We start from the raw sequence: 20,564 nt of genomic DNA on the forward strand, positions 1-20,564 counted from the left end.
GGTCCGGGGCTATGCCTACCTTTCTGGGTGCCAACCCCGGTCGATGGCAGACATGGAATGCCCCAACCACATGCGGGGTTTCTATAGGCCATTGCTTCCTTGTTTCACCAATGGGGCCAGGTTATGGCTCATGGTCCCAGTAGTCTTAACTCCAATTGACTGATGCCCCAGACTAATATAACACACATCAGCCTGATAGCTCCAGGGAGCCTCCGGAGTTCACCCAGAAAGTGGCATTTCATTACATTCAACACTGTTTTTTTATGGGAAAATTCGTTTCAGTTTAAGAATTTTCAGTTTGCAAACCGTCTTTAGGAATGGATTAAATTCATAAACAGAGGTACCACTGTACTTTTTGGTTTTATTTTTGAATAAGGTGTAGGTTGGACAGCTCTTCAAATCATTTGGGAGTGAGTTCCATAGACGAAGTTCATTTATTTTCATAGTGTGTTTACAAAGATTTAGTTTGACTCTGGGGGATATCAAAGATATATGTATTTCTGGTGTGGTGATTATGGGTTCTATTACATCTGTCAATGAAGAGTTTCAGATTAGGTTTTGTATTTAAGAACAGGGTTTTGTAAATGTAAATGGCACAAGAGAATGTGTGGAGTTTGTTTAATAGCTTCAGAGCTTCGGAGAACCAAAAGGCGCTTTCCCCATAAAAGGTAAATAATGTTTGTAAGCATGTCATGTAGCACAGTATTTAGTGCAGTTGGGTTGTAGCTGAGTGATCATGGGTTTGATCCCCAGGGTGAGATTGGTCACATTTCCTTACACTTCAGCCACTCTTTTCCACCTAGCAGTAAATTGGTACCCAGAAGTTATTGTCGACTTACTGTTTACATCTGATTGAAGGTCTGTCATTGGCTAGATTGTCCTTGATAAGCCTAATTGACTTTCTGTATGTGACAATGGGAAACTATGAAAACCTTTCCAAATATTATAGTCAAATATGCAACTAAACTGTTCTGTGCTTTATTCTGTAGGTTATTACTATGCTAGAACTGCGAAGGTTCCTTGAAGAGCATCAGGGAGAATCTCGTAGTGAGGAGGAACTACGAATCCTGCTGGATAGGCATGAACCTGATCCAACTTTGAGGTAAAGCTTTGATTTTGTAAAATCTATTATAACATTTTCAGGTCGTTTTAGGCCTCTACAGTATGTAAGATTTATGTTAAAACCTGTAAGCAGTAATTACCAAGCAGAGGCTTACCAATAGCTTGACACTACCAGGAGCAGTTATAGATATTCTTATAGCTAAGTGACAGTATTCAGATATTTATTAAATGAAATATTCTCTGCTTTATTCATACATACAACGATTACTGTTGAGTTACATAGTAAAAACACTCATATTTTTGTGGCATTATATATACAGTACCACCTCCTGGGGTATGCCACCTCCTGGGGTATGCCTCCTCCTGGGGTACATGAACCCCCCCCCCCCCCCTGGGGTACGTTCCCTCCCTCCTGGGGTATGTGCCCACCCATCCAGGGGTATGTGTCTTCCCTCTTGGGATACAGTCTCCTCCTGTTTGCTTGGTCCGTTAGGTTGAGCCTTCTGGCCTGGTTTGGCGTTGGGCGGCTCCTCCTCCGGTGATGGGCTAGCAGGGCTTCTTACCCTTTGCTTCGTCAGGTCATCTTTGAGTGGGTGCACTTGGACGTAGTCAAGACAACCTTGTCCCTCAAGTGGGTTTCCCATTTGTTTCCAGTTCTGAAACAGGACTGTGTGGCTCTTCATTTCATTCTGGATTTATCCTGTCTGAACCATTGGATTCCTTACCCCCTCTTTTCAGATGACCACTCTGTCCCAGGTCAGGCTTCTCTTGGAGCCGGGTTCGTGGTTGGTGCCTCTGGGATACGTATTGGCATGTTCCCATTCATCTGGAGTTCAGGGACTGGTTAGGTTTTGTAGCGGGGTGGCAGGCTTACCACTTTCATTGCCTTCCTGTCGGGCTGAATCTGGCACCTAGCATTTTCACACATCTTACCCGAGTCATGGTGGCCCGTCTGCATCTTGTAAGTGTTCGGGTTTTGGCCTTCCTCAACAACTGGTTGTTGTGGGCTCTTGGCCAGTCCGCTTGTCTGCTCGCCAGAGGTTTGGTTCTTTCCCAGCTCACCTGAAGTTAGTCCCATCTAGTTATGTCTTAGGTTCAGATTTAGCTGGGCCTTGTCTGGGATTCCTGGACAGGATTCTTGTCTCCCTCAGGCGGCATTGCTCCGGCTGCAGTCCCGTCGTTGGTTGTTTCTGAGGAGGTCGCGGGTCACTCAGAGGTTGCTCAAGCAGCTGTCTGGGAGTCTGAACTTCGACATGATCCTTTACCTGCTGGGTTTGGTTTGACTGCGGCGTTTGTTCTGGTTCCTTCGGGGCCATCCCTTCTACCACTCAAGTGATTGCTGGGTTCGTCCCCCAGGTGCCTTGCATCGGTTGTTGCATCTCCGGCTTCCTTTTGGCACTTTTTGGGGTTCGGTGCCTTGGTGCTTTCTGGAGCCCGCGCTTGATGTGTTCACAGATGCCTTGTCTCTCGGCTAGGCCTTTGTGACCAGTACTCACGAGGCTGGCCAGGGGCAGTGGGCTCAGTCCTTCTGTCGGGCTCACAGCATGGTGCGGGAGTTCACGGCGGTGTGGCTTTTGCCTTGTTGGATTTGGCTCCCTCGAGGCTCTATGATCTGGCTCCATTTGGATTGCGCTCCAGTGGTTCATAGCCTAAACCGCAGGGAGGGGGGGGGTTCTCTATGGTCCTTGGCTCTTTGGAGCTGGTGATTTCGATTGGCTCGTCTGCCGAGTTCCCGGGTCTTTAGCTCTCTGCACGGTTCACGTAAGGGGCATGTCCAATGTCCTGGTGAATGGCCTGTTGCAGTTCATTCCCTGTACATGGAATTGAGGGTCGATGCCGACTCCTACAGTTGGCTTTGCCAGACATTCAAGTCTTCGGAGGTGGACCTCTTTACATCAGTGTGGTCGAGGCATCTCTGTTTATGTAGCACCCTTTCCTGACTGTGAAGCAGTCGTGATACACTTTTCGGCAGGACTGGTTGATGTGGGGTTCCTGTACCTCTTTTTCCCGGTTGTTGTTGCTTCGGGTTCTGGCTCGGCTAAAGTTCTATAGGGGAAGGATTCTCCTTCTAGCCCCACTTCTAGCTTTTCCCTTTGTAGGTAGTCTTTGGTTTCGAATTGTTATTTTGTCTTTCTTTTCTTGGCTCTTTCACGACAGGCATCTTATGCTAAATACTGTCACCTCATATCGTGCGGCGCTGGCTGAGCCACTCCAGCTTGCATTCAGGGTAGATGTCACTTCTGCTCTGTTTCGTAAGCTTTCTCTTGCATTTTTTCACCTCCGGCCTGCTCATGCACCACCTGAGCTGTCCTTGGTCCTTGTTCTCCTTTCTCTCTTCTCTATTTATGGTGGCCCCTTCGGTCCATGACTGCTTTCAGAAAGCATTGTTTTTATTGGCTTTGGCCTCTAGAGGTCGGGTCGGGGACTTCGTGCTCTCCTTCGGTGCAGGGGCTTCTGCTCTTCTAGTCCAGGTGTCCATTTTGTTTGCTTGCAGCCGTCTCCTTTTTTTCTGGCGAAGAATGAGACGGCGGGTTTCCGGAGGGGTCCGTGGGTTATTGATGCTTGGTTGGTCAGGTGAGACACCACATTGTCATTAAAAAGGTTAACACAACGGCCTGCTGCAGCTTTACTTGGGTGAGCCTTTTCAACAAAATTTTGCATTTCATCCCATACTGTACACCATTTCTTTAGTGTTGAGGAAAAGAAATCCTCTACTGCCTCCTCCTCCCTGAAGAAATTTCCTCAGCTGCCTCTTGTTGCTGCTCCTTTTGAAGGGCTTGGAGTTCATCAGTGGTCAGTTCTTCGCTGTGTTCTTCCACCAACTCTTCCACATCAGCACCATCCAACTCCAAGCCCAATTGCCGGCCCAGAGAAACAATTTCCTCAACAAGAGGCACTTGAGGTTCAGGCTCAAACCCCTCAGTCACGTTCTGGAACACATTCAGGCCACAATTTTCTCCAGCCAGAGATCATGGTTCTTAGTCACATCTTCCCAGGCTTTGTCTATGAGGTTTAAAACACTCAGAATGTGAAAATGGTTTTTCCAGAACTTTTTGAGGCAGAGATTTGTGGTAACCATCACTTGGACACATTTCCAGAAAAGTGCCCCGACATAGTTTTTTCTTAAAATTGGCAATGATTTTCTGGTCCACAGGCTGAATTAGAGGAGTGGTGTGGGGAAGGAAGGAACTTTATTATAACAACTAAATTCCTCCAACAATGAGTCCTCCAAGCCTGGAGGATGAGCAGGAGCATTGTCGAGGAGAAGCACAGCCTTGAGTGGTGAACTTTTCTCCTGCAGATGTTTTTTGATGACATGGCAAACCACTTCATTCACCCACTCTGTAAAATATTGCCTGGTCACCCATGCCGTACTATTAGCCCTCCACATCACACAATTTGTTTTTCTGCCCGTTATGTTTTTTAAAGCCCTTGGATTTTTGGAATGATACACAAGCAAAGGTTTATTTTCAAATTGCCACTCGCATTATCACACAGCACAAGAGTAAACCTATTTTTCATAGGCTTGTGTCCAGGCAATGTCGTCTCCTCTTGGGTAATGTACGTCCTCTTCAGCAATTTTTTCCAGAATAGCCCTGTCTCGTCACAGCAAAACACTTGTTGTGGTATATATCCCTCACTATCTACAAAAGCTTTAAAATCGCGAACAAATCTTTCAGCCGTGGGTTTGTCTGCGCTGGCACCCTCACCCATGCCTCACTACACCATGAATGCCACTTCTCTTTCCAAATTTCTCAAACCATCCCCTGCTCGCCTTAAAGTCTTTCGTGTCTGCATCACTTGTTCCAGGGGTATTCTTTATAAGATATTCATGCACCATCCTTGCTTTTTCACAAATGATAGCCTATGAAATGCTATCACCTGCTAACTGCTTGTTGTTTATCCAAATTAATAATAAATTTTCAACCTCCTCAAGTGTTTGTGTTCTTTGTTTCGCAACTGTTGTTACACCTTTTGCCACTTTAGCATTCATAATTTCCTCTTTCTTAGCAATTACAGAGCATATCATTGACAAACTTTTGCTATACAATCTAGCAATTTCAACAGGCTGCATACCATTTTCCTATTTACGAATGATCTCGTGTTCTATGGAGCCGGTCGGCCGAGCGGACAGCACGCTGGACTTGTGATCCTGTGGTCCCGGGTTCGATCCCGGGCGCCGGCGTGAAACAATGGGCAGAGTTTCTTTCACCCTATGCCCCTGTTACCTAGCAGTAAATAGGTACCTAGGTGTTAGTCACCTGTCAGGGGCTGCTTCCTGGGGGTGGAGGCCTGGTCGAGGACCAGGCCGTGGGGACACTAAAACCCCGAAATCATCTCAAGAAGATGGTTATCCTCACAGTTGTTCTCTTAGATTAAACTTTACCACTGAATTTCTTGGGACCCATGGCTTGATATATGATGATTACTTTCATGTTCAGACATTAAAAATGGCCCCAAAACAATGAAATTCTTCACAAAGAATTCAAGCCTAGTCGTGACCTCGGCAGGACGCTGTAAACCGAGGTGCACCTCGCTGCGATGCCATGTGCTCCGTGGACCTGGATGTGTATGAATGAATTCCGAGCACTGAGGCAAACAATGAGTACCGAATCAAATTTTTTGGAGAAATTGCGTACGAGTACCAAAAAATACGAGCACAGGGGCATACGAGTACAGTGGTACCTCGGTTTAAGAGTTTAATCCGTTCCTGGAGACAGCTCGTATTCCAAAAACTCGTATTCCGAAGCTAATTTCCCCATAAGAAATAATGGGAAATGAATTAATCCGTTCCTGACTACCCCAAAAACCCTACTTTAAACTAAATTTTATACCTAATTTTTTTTTTTTTTTTTTTTTTTTCGAGATATATACAAGAGTTGTTACATTCTTGTACAGCCACTAGTACGCGTAGCGTTTCGGGCAAGTCCTTAATCCTACGGTCCCTGGAATACGATACCGTGCCGCGAAGAATCGTTTTTTCATCCAAGTACACATTTTACTGTTGCGTTAAACAGAGGCTACTGTTAAGGAATTGCGCCCAGTAAATCCTCCCCGGCCAGGATACGAACCCATGACATAGTGCTCGCGGAACGCCAGGCGAGTGTCTTACCACTACACCACGGAGACTGCTAATTCATCTAAATAAACCTACAAAACTATGTTCAAGTTATTACTTACCTTGCTGATGACTGCTGTTGGCATATGGAAGATGGTGAGGAGGAGGGAGGAGGAGAAGAGGTGATACTGTTTGGAAGAGGAGTCCCCTTCCATTATAACATCAGGCAGTGAGGACTTCACTGGTGTGCACACTCTGGAACATTTTGCCTGCATACCACTAAGACTTGCTTGTCTTACTAAGAATCTGTCTAAAGACACTTGTTATTGCCTACATTTTAACACTTGTCTGTAGTAAGACATCACATTGTCATTTAAAAGGTCAATGCAACGGTCTGCTACAGCTTTATCTGGGCGAGTTTTTTCAACAAAACTTTGCAATTTTTTCCATACTTCACACATTTTCTTAACACTTTAGTGTTATCACGGCCCTCGAGAGCGTTACCACTTTTTGTGTTGAGGTCGAACAGCAAACTCACTCACGAGTCACGAGAAAAAATATTTCTATAAACTCTTTGTTATGCAATCGACTTTGGGATAGTTTTAAAATGTCCACCATAAAATTTCCGTTTTCTCTAATAACCGCATAATCTATTTGGGAGAATGGCATAGGATTGCACCATCGAGGTAAGACCATTGTATTGTTAACACAAGTGTAATCGACGTAGTTTTTTATTTGGTGCCGGTCTAACGCATCCTTGTGTGACATTTTATACTTATGTTCTTCTAGAACATTCTATTGCGAACACATTGGTACAAAATTGAAATACGTACATCGAAAATTAATGTCAGGACACTGAAAAGTGTATACACTTTTCAGTGTTGCCACTCAATCGCCCAAAACGGCGCACTATTTTCATAGGTTAAACCTTACCACTGGCTTTCTTGGGACCCATGGCGAGATATATATTAACTTGTATGGTCAAATGACCAAAAATCCAACAAAACACTGAAAATCCAGGTGAAGAATTGACGTGGGATAGTCACTGGGCGCGAGGCACTGGTAAACTGAGGGGTGAGGGGCGACAATCGCCGTACCACCACGCACTAGGTCGGCCTGTACGTGTATCAACAAACTCGCCTTCCGAGGTAACCTTCACCACGAGGCACATTTTCAGAGCAAATACTGCTCGTATTCCGAAAAACTCGTATTCAGGGACACTCGTATTTCGAGGTACCACTGTACTGAGGTTCCACTGTATAAAAAATACATTGAATACAAAATTTGACAAGCTTAGTAGGTACATTAAAGTAAATGTAACAGTTATCCACAGGTACAATGTAGCATAATTTGGGGATTATTTCAGGGTATAATGCAGTAAACTATGCATTAAATATAAGAACTGTGATGTAAGATAATAGGAATGATTACTATGGTAAAGTTGTATGGCATAGGTACATACATATATTAGGGGATTGAGTAGCACTAGATACAGTGTGAGTTTCAAGCCCTAGGTAGTAAACTATGAAGATGAAATTAGGTACTTTCTGCCACGTCGGCTCCCCGGAGCTTTACCAGGCTGATATGCTAATGTCAGACTTTGGTATCATTCATGTGTAATTACCTAAGTGTAATTACCTAAGTGTAGTTACAGGATGAGAGCTACGCTCGTGGTGTCCCGTCTTCCCAGCACTCTTTGTCATATAACGCTTTGAAACTACTGACGGTCTTGGCCTCCACCACCTTCTCACTTAACTTGTTCCAACCGTCTACCACTCTATTTGCGAAGGTGAATTTTCTTATATTTCTTCGGCATCTGTGTTTAGCTAGTTTAAATCTATGGCCTCTTGTTCTTGAAGTTCCAGGTCTCAGGAAGTCTTCCCTGTCGATTTTATCAATTCCTGTTACTATTTTGTACGTAGTGATCATATCACCTCTTTTTCTTCTGTCTTCTAGTTTTGGCATATTTAATGCTTCTAACCTCTCCTCGTAGCTCTTGCCCTTCAGTTCTGGGAGCCACTTAGTAGCATGTCTTTGCACCTTTTCCAGTTTGTTGATGTGCTTCTTAAGATATGGGCACCACACAACAGCTGCATATTCTAGCTTTGGCCTAACAAAAGTCATGAACAATTTCTTTAGTATATCGCCATCCATGTATTTAAATGCAATTCTGAAGTTAGAAAGCATTGCATAGGCTCCTTGCACAATATTCTTAATGTGGTCCTCAGGTGATAGTTTTCTATCTAGAACCACTCCTAGATCTCTTTCTTTATCAGAATTCTTTAAAGATTTCTCACATAATATATAGGTTGTGTGGGGTCTATGTTCTCCTATTCCACATTCCATAACATGACATTTATTAACATTAAATTCCATTTGCCAAGTGGTGCTCCATATACTTATTTTGTCCAGGTCTTCTTGAAGGGCATGACAGTCATCTAAATTTCTTATCCTTCCTATTATCTTAGCATCATCAGCAAACATGTTCATATAATTCTGTATACCAACTGGTAGATCATTTATGTACACAATAAACATCACTGGTGCAAGAACTGAACCCTGTGGTACTCCACTTGTGACATTTCTCCATTCTGATACATTGCCTCTGATTACTGCCCTCATTTTTCTATCAGTCAGAAAATTTTTCATCCATGATAGAAGCTTACCTGTCACCCCTCCAATATTTTCCAGTTTCCAGAACAACCTCTTATGTGGAACTCTGTCGAAAGCCTTTTTTAGGTCCAGATAGATGCAGTCAACCCAACCATCTCTTTCCTGTAATATCTCTGTGGCTCGATCATAGAAACTGAGTAAATTCGATACACAGGATCTTCCAGATCGAAAACCATACTGTCTGTCTGATATTATATCATTTCTCTCTAGGTGTTCTACCCATTTAGTTTTGATTAGTTTTTCCAATACTTTCACTATTACACTTGTCAATGATACAGGTCTATAATTGAGGGGGTCTTCCCTGCTGCCACTTTTGTAGATTGGAACTATGTTAGCCTGTTTCCACCCGTCTGCTACGATTCCTGTACACAGGGATGCCTGAAAGATCAGGTGAAGTGGAATGCTGAGCTCAGATGCACATTCTCTCAGAACCCATGGTGAAACGCCATCTGGGCCAGCTGCTTTGTTCTTACCGAGCTCCTTGAGCATTTTTTCCACTTCGTCTCTAGACACCTCTATGTGTTCTATGTTGTTCTCTGGAATTCTTATTGTATCTGGTTCCCTAAAGATTTCATTTTGTACAAACACACTTTGGAACTTTTCGTTTAGTGTTTCACACATTTCCTTTTCATCTTCCGTGAATCTATTTCCCATTTTCAACCTCTGAATATTATCCTTTACCTGCAATTTGTTGTTTATGAATTTATAGAATAGACCTGGTTCTGTTTTACATTTGTCCGCAATCCCTTTTTCAAAATTTCTTTCTGCCTCTCTCCTCACTGCCGTGTAGTTGTTTCTCGCATCTTTGTATCGCTGGTATGTTTGGGGGTTCGGCCTCTTCCTGTATTGATTCCATTTTTGTGTCTTTCGGTCTCTAGCCCTCTCGCAATTTCTATTGAACCAATCCTGTTTCCTAGTTCTGCATCTCTGTTTTGGTATAAATTTTTTTGTGCCTTTATCATATATTTCACAAAACTTGCCATACATCTCATTCACTTCCTTGCCTAGCATCAAGTCTGTCCAATTATACTCACTAAAAAAATTTCTAAGGTCACCATAATGTCCTCTCCTGAATGTGTGTGGAGGTCTAGGGCCTACCGGGGACCACGGCCAGAACCGGGCCCCCTCAGAGAGGCAAGGGGAGCAATGGCCTATAGATACCCACATGTGGTTGGAAGCATTTTATGTCTGCCATCGACCGGGGTCAAGCATCCAGAAAGGTAAGCATTCCAAAACAAACCCCTATTCTGGTTAAAATTGCTACCAAAAGTCGAACTAGTGGATAAACTCCCCAACAGAAAACAAGCAAACTAGTGTGACGTCACACGTCACCGCGCCGCTGTCTGCGCAGCTCCCCCCTCCCCAGGGTGGGGGGGAAGGGGAAGGCCCATCCCTCCTACGCCGGCTATCCACCCATCAGTTCTTCGGCTGATGCTATAAGCACCGGTTGTGTGCTCCGGCTCCAGTAGTTGTTTCAGCACTGTACCTCGGCTGCAAACGAAGAAACACAAATCAAAAAGCTTAGGAATGTGCTCCTCAGCAGGAGGACAGGTGAGAGGCGAGCCTAAAGAGCTGAAGCGCAACGAGAAGTGTGCAACAAAATGAGTACAAACTTACCAGAACTACAGACGACACCTCGGCAGTGATGGAGAAAGCACACACCAAGTCACAGACCTCCCCAACCCTGACAAAGCAAACACAACCCACACGCGAGACATGTCGCACAAGAGGGGGACATCTGAGTCACCAGTAAGAACAATAGCACATTAACTAAATGAAAAACACTGAATGTAAAGGGATAATAAACAGTCCACTGTCTGGCAGCCATATGCAGAGTGGGTAATATCACACCATGGCTGTGAGACGGTGTGCCAAGACCATATCGCCTCACTGGCGGCCAGTCGTGGCAACTCAAACCGTAGAGCAATATCCTTGCCAAAAGTATAAACATTGAAACAGTGAGCCTGAGAGCGGGGGTACCAAACGCACTGGAAAAGAATAAATGTATGATGAACTAAACCGTTTTATAATAAATTATACCTAAAGTTTTTTTCTCTTCCCCGGACAAAACATCCAAGCAAAAGATGGAAAACACCCAACACAAGGGTGTGTAATTCACACCTTCAAATATGGTAAGACCAATTTAAAAATGGGAGGAGGGGACGAAAACCCCTGCCCCTGCATCAACAACCCCTGCTCAAAAGTCACAAGGGCCCAAGCAGGGGGGGAAAAAAGACCCCAAGCACTCCAAGCGGATTACCCAAGCCCCGGAAATCCCCGACATAGACCCCGGGGCAGAGCCCTCATTCACGCCCACCACCCCTGAAGAAAAGGTAGAGTCCAGGGAAAAAGCTTCCAAGAAGGGAGTCGGCTAGGTCAACTCAGAAGCCCCGGTGGAAAAACCGGCCAATCACCTCCATGCCCACATTGGAAGGGGCAACCTCAAAGCCACCCGAGCCTCATCCCAAATGAAACCTTGTCCCGACCCCCCAAACCCTCAGATGTTTGGGAGCCGCAAGCAGGGTAAGGAAGAGCAGGGTGAACCACGCCCATTAGGAAAAAAAAATACTGGGCATGGATGGCACCAAGGTCGAAGCGAACAATGCCCCCCAAATCCTGGTCCTGAAACCCAACCGGGGCAGCTCCGAGGCCTCCAACCGGCCAACCAACCTGGCTCGTTGCAATCAGGAGCATTGAGCATGCAATGCAGCTGCTGCCTGACCCCTGAGATCATCAGACAAGGAATGGGGTAAAGTGAAGCACAAGTGGGGAACAAGACCCACAAGACTCCGGGTTGTAGGTGTCACCGACCCAACAGGCAGCATGGCAGAGGCAGGATGGATCCCCTAAGGCAGGACAGATGATCATTCCCCAGAGGCAGGAGCGACGAACAATCTTCAGCATCACACAAGGCAAGAGAGGACTTGGAAGACACATCCATTGTACCCCTGAGCCCACTTGGGTTTTCTAGGGCCTGTAGGAAGAGTAAGCCCTACAGGAACCCCAGGCACTGAGGCTAGCTTAGCCAGTAGAACCCTGACTATCAACAAGCAAATTGACCACTAGTAGCAGCCGTGAAACCTTGGGGCCACAGAGGAGGATCATCAACACAACCTAGGCTTGCCTAATAAGTATCTAGGCAGACCACCTTCGTGAACAAAAGCAAAAATGCCATACAAGAAAAACAAACCATTCAAAGATACACAACAACTTGCACAACACTCTTGAAACTTGCACACACACAGTGTGCAAACTGCACCAGCTGCAGTGTGCCCCATCCAGCCAAAAATACTCCCTACCCGAGGCAAGACCAAAAAAAACAAGACTCCCGATGTACCCCAAGGGTGAAGACAACTAGCAACAAAATCCTCAAATGGGAGTGAGCTCCGAATACCCAAGGGAAGAGAACTCTGAAACGTAAGGGTTGTACTTATGTATGCAGAGGTGCTTATGTAGTATGTGCCTAGGGTGATCTTCCCTAGGAAGGTCACCCTAGGTACATACAGTTCCATATACAATAAGACACATGGTCACCACACCACACACATGGTCAAAGGAGGAGCTAGATAGTAAACGTGAAGGTCTTATAACAATAATGAGAGAGATTATAGCGAGAGCGGATAACGATAGATCACGACTGTTGATAGTCGGTGACTTCAACTTGAAATCCATAGACTGGGAAGCATATGAAGCTAAAACAGAAGATTTTTGGACCTGTAAATTTGTAGACCTCATCCTGGAAACATTCTTGTATCAACATGTTAAACAAGCTACGAGGATGAGGGAAGGGGACGTTCCCTCCATGCTAGATTTGATATTTACCAGGAAGGAGGAAGAGATATTTGACATTCAGTACCTTCCTCCCTTGGGTAAAAGTGACCATGTCTTTTTGGGAATAAAGTATGCAATGCGTTATAAGCTGGAAGAAAATAAGGAGGTTGAAGCAGTTGAAAAACCAGACTTCAGGAGAGGACATTATGGTGACCTTAGAAATTTTTTTAGTGAGTATAATTGGACAGACTTGATGCTAGGCAAGGAAGTGAATGAGATGTATGTCAAGTTTTGTGAAATATATAATAAAGGCACAAAAAAATTTATACCGAAACAGAGATGCAGAACTAGGAAACAGGATTGGTTCAATAGAAATTGCGAGAGGGCTAGAGACCAAAAGACACAAAAATGGAATCAATACAGGAAGAGGCCGAACCCCCAAACATACCAGCGATACAAAGATGCGAGAAACAACTACACGGCAGTGAGGAGAGAGGCAGAAAGAAATTTTGAAAAAGGGATTGCAGACAAATGTAAAACAGAACCAGGTCTATTCTATAAATTCATAAACAAAAAATTGCAGGTAAAGGATAATATTCAGAGGTTGAAAATGGGAAATAGATTCACGGAAGATGAAAAGGAAATGTGTGAAACACTAAACGAAAAGTTCCAAAGTGTGTTTGTACAAAATGAAATCTTTAGGGAACCAGATGCAATAAGAATTCCAGAGAACAACATAGAGCACATAGAGGTGTCTAGAGACGAAGTGGAAAAAATGCTCAAGGAGCTCGGTAAGAACAAAGCAGCTGGCCCAGATGGCGTTTCACCATGGGTTCTGAGAGAATGTGCATCTGAGCTCAGCATTCCACTTCACCTGATTTTTCAGGCATCCCTGTGTACAGGAATCGTAGCAGATGTGTGGAAACAGGCTAACATAGTTCCAATCTACAAAAGTGGAAGCAGGGAAGACCCCCTCAATTATAGACCTGTATCATTGACAAGTGTAATAGTGAAAGTATTGGAAAAACTAATCAAAACTAAATGGGTAGAACACCTAGAGAGAAATGATATAATATCAGACACAGTATGGTTTTCGATCTGGAAGATCCTGTGTATCGAATTTACTGTTTCTATGATCGAGCCACAAAGATATTACAGGAAAGAGATGGTTGGGTTGACTGCATCTATCTGGACCTAAAAAAAGGCTTTCGACAGAGTTCCACATAAGAGGTTGTTCTGGAAACTGGAAAATATTGGAGGGGTGACAGGTAAGCTTCTATCATGGATGAAAAATTTTCTGACTGATAGAAAAATGAGGGCAGTAATCAGAGGCAATGTATCGGAATGGAGAAATGTCACAAGTGGAGTACCACAGGGTTCAGTTCTTGCACCAGTGATGTTTATTGTGTACATAAATGATCTACCAGTTGGTATACAGAATTATATGAACATGTTTGCTGATGATGCTAAGATAATAGGAAGGATAAGAAATTTAGATGATTGTCATGCCCTTCAAGAAGACCTGGACAAAATAAGTAGATGGAGCACCACTTGGCAAATGGAATTTAATGTTAATAAATGTCATGTTATGGAATGTGGAATAGGAGAACATAGACCCCACACAACCTATATATTATGTGAGAAATCTTTAAAGAATTCTGATAAAGAAAGAGATCTAGGGGTGGTTCTAGATAGAAAACTATCACCTGAGGACCACATAAAGAATATTGTGCAAGGAGCCTATGCTATGCTTTCTAACTTCAGAATTGCATTTAAATACATGGATGGCGATATACTAAAGAAATTGTTCATGACTTTTGTTAGGCCAAAGCTAGAATATGCAGCTGTTGTGTGGTGCCCATATCTTAAGAAGCACATCAACAAACTGGAAAAGGTGCAAAGACATGCTACTAAGTGGCTCCCAGAACTGAAGGGTAAGAGCTACGAGGAGAGGTTAGAAGCATTAAACATGCCAAAACTAGAAGACAGAAGAAAAAGAGGTGATATGATCACTACATACAAAATAGTAACAGGAATTGATAAAATCGACAGGGAAGATTTCCTGAGACCTGGCACTTCAAGAACAAGAGGTCATAGATTTAAACTAGCTAAACACAGATGCCGAAGAAATATAAGAAAATTCACCTTCGCAAATAGAGTGGTAGACGGTTGGAACAAGTTAAGTGAGAAGGTGGTGGAGGCCAAGACCGTCAGTAGTTTCAAAGCGTTATATGACAAAGAGTGCTGGGAAGACGGGATACCACGAGCGTAGCTCTCATCCTGTAACTACACTTAGGTAATTACACACACACTGCTGGTAGAGCCACACAGGGCAAAATCCAGAACAGGAAATTGGGGCCAAAGGTGACCGCAGACCACCATGCACATCAGTTGTGAACTGTGGTGGTGAGCCACCGGCTCCTACTCCCCACCCTTTGGGGAAGGGGGAGGCACTAATGAGCAGGTGTGATAGTTGGATGACATGTTGCTTGCTTGTTTTCTTTTTTTTTGGGCGGGGGAGTAATTTTGCTCTGTTTAGACGTAAGTCGCAATTTTCACCAGCTTGTGGTTTGTTTTGTTTCGCCTATCTTTGAGTCCCCTTCCTGGTCGATGGAAATTATGACATACTTTATATGAAAAGTGCTCATAGACTATTGCTCCCTGTGCCTCTCTGAGGGGATCAGATTCTGGCTCGGTAGGCATAAGAACTCCCATGATTGATGACCCCAAACTAATACTACACATGTCAGCTTGGATTGCTTTAGGGAGCCGATGGGTCTCTGCACAGAAAGAAAGAACACAACTGATGACACTTGGTAGTATTTATATATTTTTATTTATATATATATACAAGAAGGTACATTGGGATTGTGAGGATACATAGTATAGTAATTACGTTCTTGTAAAGCCACCAGTATGTGCAGCGTTTCAGGCAGGTCCTTAATCTAAGAAACTTATAAGTAGGTAAATACTTGCAAAATTTATAAAAATGATAAGTTACATAGCATGAAAAAAATAAAAGATGAGAGAAAAATTGTAGGTATATTAAAGCACATAGGTAGCTCAGAATGATTGCAATGACAGCTTGAATGGTAGTTTAACAAAACTTAGCAGGCACAATACAGCATATGGCTAGCACATAAACGAAGACAGCAATGAACACAATGGAAAAGTTGTTTAGATTAAATACATAAAGATTGGGAGATTGGGTAACACTTGATACAGAGCAAATTTAAAGCTCAGTGTAGAAAACTACGAAGATGAAATTAGGTACTTTTTGTTTTTGTTTTTAAATGAGGCAAAAGTTTGACAGCTTTTGAATTCACTAGGAAGCGAGTTCCATGGACTAGGTACCTTAATTTGCATAGAGTGTTTACACAGATTAAGTTTGACTCTGAGGATATCAGATATATTTATTTCTGGTGTGGTGATAATGGGTCCTATTACATCTGTCCAGGGAGAGTTTCAGTACTTAATCAGTGATGATAGGTTTAGGGAGCCAATGGGGGCTCATGCAAATACATTACATTCAATGCTGACTTTTTGTATGAAAAATCCTTATTATTTAAATATAGTAGTCATGTTATAGTTTTGTTTTTACCATCTATGTTAACAATAATTATTATTTAATTTGTATAAATAAAATATTAGTAAAAATATTAAATATATAAGTACAGTATATTTTTAATGTCACTAATCACATACAGTACAGCAATTTTCCTGTTAATATTACTATCCTCATTTTAATTATTAAGCGGTTAATAAATATTGGCCTGTGTAGGACAGCTGTGCTTCACATGTGCTTGGATAAAACTGTGACTTTATGTAGTTTGAACTTCTCTTGTTACAGATCACAGGAGCTTATGTCTTTTGAAGGATTTGCAAGATACATGATGGATGAAGATAATTATGCCTTTCTTGATGAGCGCATACTGCCTGATGATGATGACATGACAATGCCTATGTCAAACTATTACATTGCTTCTTCACACAATACTTATCTAACTGGTCATCAACTAAAAGGAGAATCTTCAGTTGAATTATACAGCCAGGTGGGGAACGGTAAACTGCCATGCTGTTTCCTATTGATTATCACTGTGAAATAATGTGTGATATTTTGAAGAAATTTTGTATTCTATTAAGAGTGTGCTATGCAAAATTAACTTCACTTTATCCCGGAATGCTGTTATCATTATAAACTAAGACCCATGGATAATGCAATTATCATCATACTGTATTCTGGTTTTAGTTAACACCCAGTTTCTAGAGGGAGCCTCCATGGTGGCTCCCTGAACCTATTTTCCTGAGAACCTGGATAATGCCATTATCATCATACTGTATTTTGATTTAAGTTAACACCCAGTTTCTGAAGGCAGCCCCCATGGTGGCTCCCTGAAGCTATCATCTTGAGGTTGCTCCATACTAAAAGGTCACATCAGTAAGTTCCGTTTGGGCTATCAGGAACCAGAGCCAGATCCTGGCTCCCTTATAAGAGGTGCAGGGAGCAGGTTACACTCTGCCACTCACTAGAAAAATCCTCCAGAAAGTCAACGCAGCTTTTGCAGACAACAAGAGTGTTCACAGAAAACGAAGCCTTGAAAACTGCAAAACATCTCCCAAATGAGTCGCATAGAACAAGGGATTCAATCAAATGAGCTTGAAACTTGTTAGTACTGATTACTACAACTATATGGCGCAGCCCCAGCTCCCAGCCCACTTCCCAAGTCAGTTTTGTTTTTGATGTTGGTGTTTTCACACCTGATTTTAGTGCTTCTGGTCATGCCAGCTTGCGGGCAAATCCCAAAGCTTCAAGGTAAGTGCTGGCCATCCTTGGACTTGGTTGTCTTGTGGGGGCCATTTGCTTTGTGTTTCTTGTTTTAGTGTAGGCTTAATGTGCTTGTTTTGATTCTGGTTTATTGAGTGGGCTTGGCTCATTTGGCCTTACTGGCTGCATGGTTCTCTTCCCTGTGTGCCCGCTAACACAGGGAAGTCTTCTTTTCTTCTCTGGTGTGCTTTGGAAGTCTTGCTTTAGGCTTTTCAGGAATTGTGGATTCTTCTGGTTGGGCCCCTTGGGTGGGGGCATTCTTTGGTTGTGTTTGGGTGCATTGAGTGTTTGTATACCTGTTTACATGGCATGCTGTGGTCACCTCCTGTAGCTTGATGGCTTAGGCTACGGTTGGTCTGTTCTTCCGGAGAGTGGCCCCAGTGCCTAGGGTACCTGCTTGGTTATATTCCTTCAGGCTCTTGAATTCCCTACAGGTCTCTGTTGTGAACCTTATTGAGTGGCCTATCACACCTGACCTCGCTCTTAAGTTTGAGGGAGTGTTCATTGTCTTTACTACCTGTTGTTGATCATTCTTTCTACCTCCACCATGCTGCCACGTAGGCGAGTCCTGCGAGGTGTGTTTTCACTGGGTCTCTGCATTAATAGATTTTACCTCACAGTTAGAGGCTTTCCATGCAGCTACTGCTTTATGGTCTGGGTTTGCCTGTGTTAATCCTTTGACTGTGCATCTCATCATATGATGGGGTAGCTAAAAAAGAGTTTAGACGCCCCAGGGAAGATAACCCTGTCATGCAAGTGCAGCACTCACAGGGCACTTAGGGAAGTCAGCCACTAAGCGCACGCAGCCCCGGCACTGATGAGGTACTCCTGGCCACCGCACAACACAACACACCACACGGCAGTGAATGCCACACAAGGCAAACACCGCCTAGGACATTACCTTATGAACTGAAGCTAGGCAGCCGGCGCGGTAGGTCCGGGGCTCCCCCCTCCCCCTCTAGGGACGGGGAGGGCTGCGTGGACGATTGGCGCGGCAGTAAAGTGTGATGTTTGCTTGTTTGCTTGTTTCCTTGGGATTGTAGGGAGTTTCTACCTCTGTTCGGTTTTTTGTTTTAGTTTTTTACCATGTGGGGTTTGTTTTGTTATGCCTACCTTTCTGGGTGCAAATCCCGGTCGATGGCAGATAAGCAAAACCTCAACCACAAAGGGGTTTTCCAGGGCCATTGCTCCCTGAAACCTCTCTGAAGGGGCCAGGTTCTGGCACTGGTCCCTGGTAGGTCTGAACTCCTTAGCTAATGTCTCGGTCTAATATAACATACATTAGCCTGATAAGCTCCAGGGAACCTCCAGGGCTCGCCCAGAAAATGGCATTACATTACATTCAACGCTGGTTTTTTTAAAATAGGGGTGATATTTATGGGGGACTTTTCCTTGGTCGAAAGATTTTTGTGAAAAGTAATTTCAGCAGTAGGCATAGTTCTTCTGGCAGTTCCCTTATAACTTTTGATTGGATTTTATTCACACCTGGGGCTTTTTGAGTCTTTTAGTTTAATGCTCTTCTGATTATGTCGCATGTTATGGGTATACAGTGGCATTTCGACATACAACTTCCCCTACTTACGAATTTTTTGAGTTATGATGTAAATTTTGTCAAAAAATGCAACTTGACTTACATCCCTTGCCTCGATTAGCGACTTTGTTGATACGCGTGTGGGTCGACCGATCGCATGGTTCCTAATAGTATGGCCGACCGATCGCATGGTTCTTAATAGTATGGCCGACCGATCACGTGGTTCCTGATAGTATGGCCGACCGATCGTGTGGTTCCTGGTGGCATGGCCGACCGATCCTCGCCTCGGTTTGCCAGAACCGCCAACTTAGTGATGATCGTGCTTGTAAAGAATTGAATTATTTTTGTGCTTTTATGTTTTTTGAACATAAAACTTCAATACGATAATTAGCTGTCTTAGCAGTCCCAGTAATCATTGTTAGGGGTTCAATTTGTTGATCTTTGTTTTCATAATGAGTAATTTGCTTCAGTAGAGGATTGAAGTATGTTCTCCACTGTGCACCTTACCTCTGGCCTATGAGATATGACCATTTGAAATGTTACTGTTTTCAAATTAGCTCGGTCACATAGGGCCTGGCATTATGACGGTGATCTGAGTGGACTCATGTTTATAGCTCGTGGCTAAAACTAGGGATGCTTTGCTCACAAGTCTCTGCATTTAATTTTTTGTATAGATATAATAAAATAGATTTGATGGGTTAATGCATGGGAGACGAGTACTAAATAAATGAAGGTATACCATTCTTACACTTATTACTCGTGAATAATAACTGCACAGTAATTAATTAAATATATTTTCTCCTACTCTGGCCACTTGTTGAAGCCTTTAACAACACACATCACCATTTTGTCAAGTAACATTGAACGTTATGAAGGCTATCAGATGGCTGCTAACAGTCTCCGTGGTGCAGTGGTAAACACTCGCCTGGCGTTCCGCGAGCGCTTTGTCATGGGTTCATATCCTGGCTGAGGAGGATTTACTGGGCGCAAATCCTTAACTGTAGCCTCTGTTTAATGCAACAGTAAAATGTGTACTTGGTTGTAACAACGATTCTTCGCGGCGGGGATCGTATTCCAGGGACCTGCCCGAAACGCTACGCGTACTAGTGGCTCTACAAGAATGTAACAACTCTTGTATATATCTCAAAAAAAAAAAAAAAGTGCCAATGAACCCTGTTGGTCAACTGTTTCAAGTAACCTTTTGTGCCCGACCCCACAGTTGATTTTTCAAATATCCAATCAAACTCTTGGCACTTTATAACCATGTATGAATATTCTTGCCATCAGCGTTATCATTATATTGTTTTTTAGCAAATAGGCTGACTAATAACAGTTGGCTGCATTTCTGAAATACTGTTCAGTGGATTTCCTTTCAAGCAAAATACTGTAATATTTTTTTAATCCCATTTGTTACATTCAGTCTATTAACAATGTTATCTGATGTGTTTCTGGGGAGCCCCGTCGGCTCCCCGGAGCTTTACCGGCTGATATGCTAATGTCAGACTTTGGCATCAGTCATGTGTATGGAGTTCTAGGGCCTACCGGGGACCACGAGCCAGAACCTGGCCCCCTCAGAGAGGCAAGGGGAGCAATGGCCTATAGAAACCCCCGTGTGGTTGGAAGCATTCTATGTCTGCCATCGA

General features: G+C 43.5%; 1 protein-coding gene across 1 annotated transcript in view; it reads left to right on the top strand.

The window, feature by feature from the left end:
* The window catches only part of LOC123770570 (uncharacterized), a 564,737-nt gene that overhangs the window by 517,223 nt on the left and 26,950 nt on the right, over positions 1-20,564 (top strand). The window contains 2 exon segments of the mRNA XM_069301599.1: positions 990-1,102; positions 16,416-16,617. Coding sequence (XP_069157700.1) covers positions 990-1,102; positions 16,416-16,617 — 315 coding nt within the window.

This window comes from Procambarus clarkii, chromosome 46, assembly GCF_040958095.1.
Source record: "Procambarus clarkii isolate CNS0578487 chromosome 46, FALCON_Pclarkii_2.0, whole genome shotgun sequence".
Taxonomy (NCBI): Eukaryota; Metazoa; Arthropoda; class Malacostraca; order Decapoda; family Cambaridae; genus Procambarus; species Procambarus clarkii.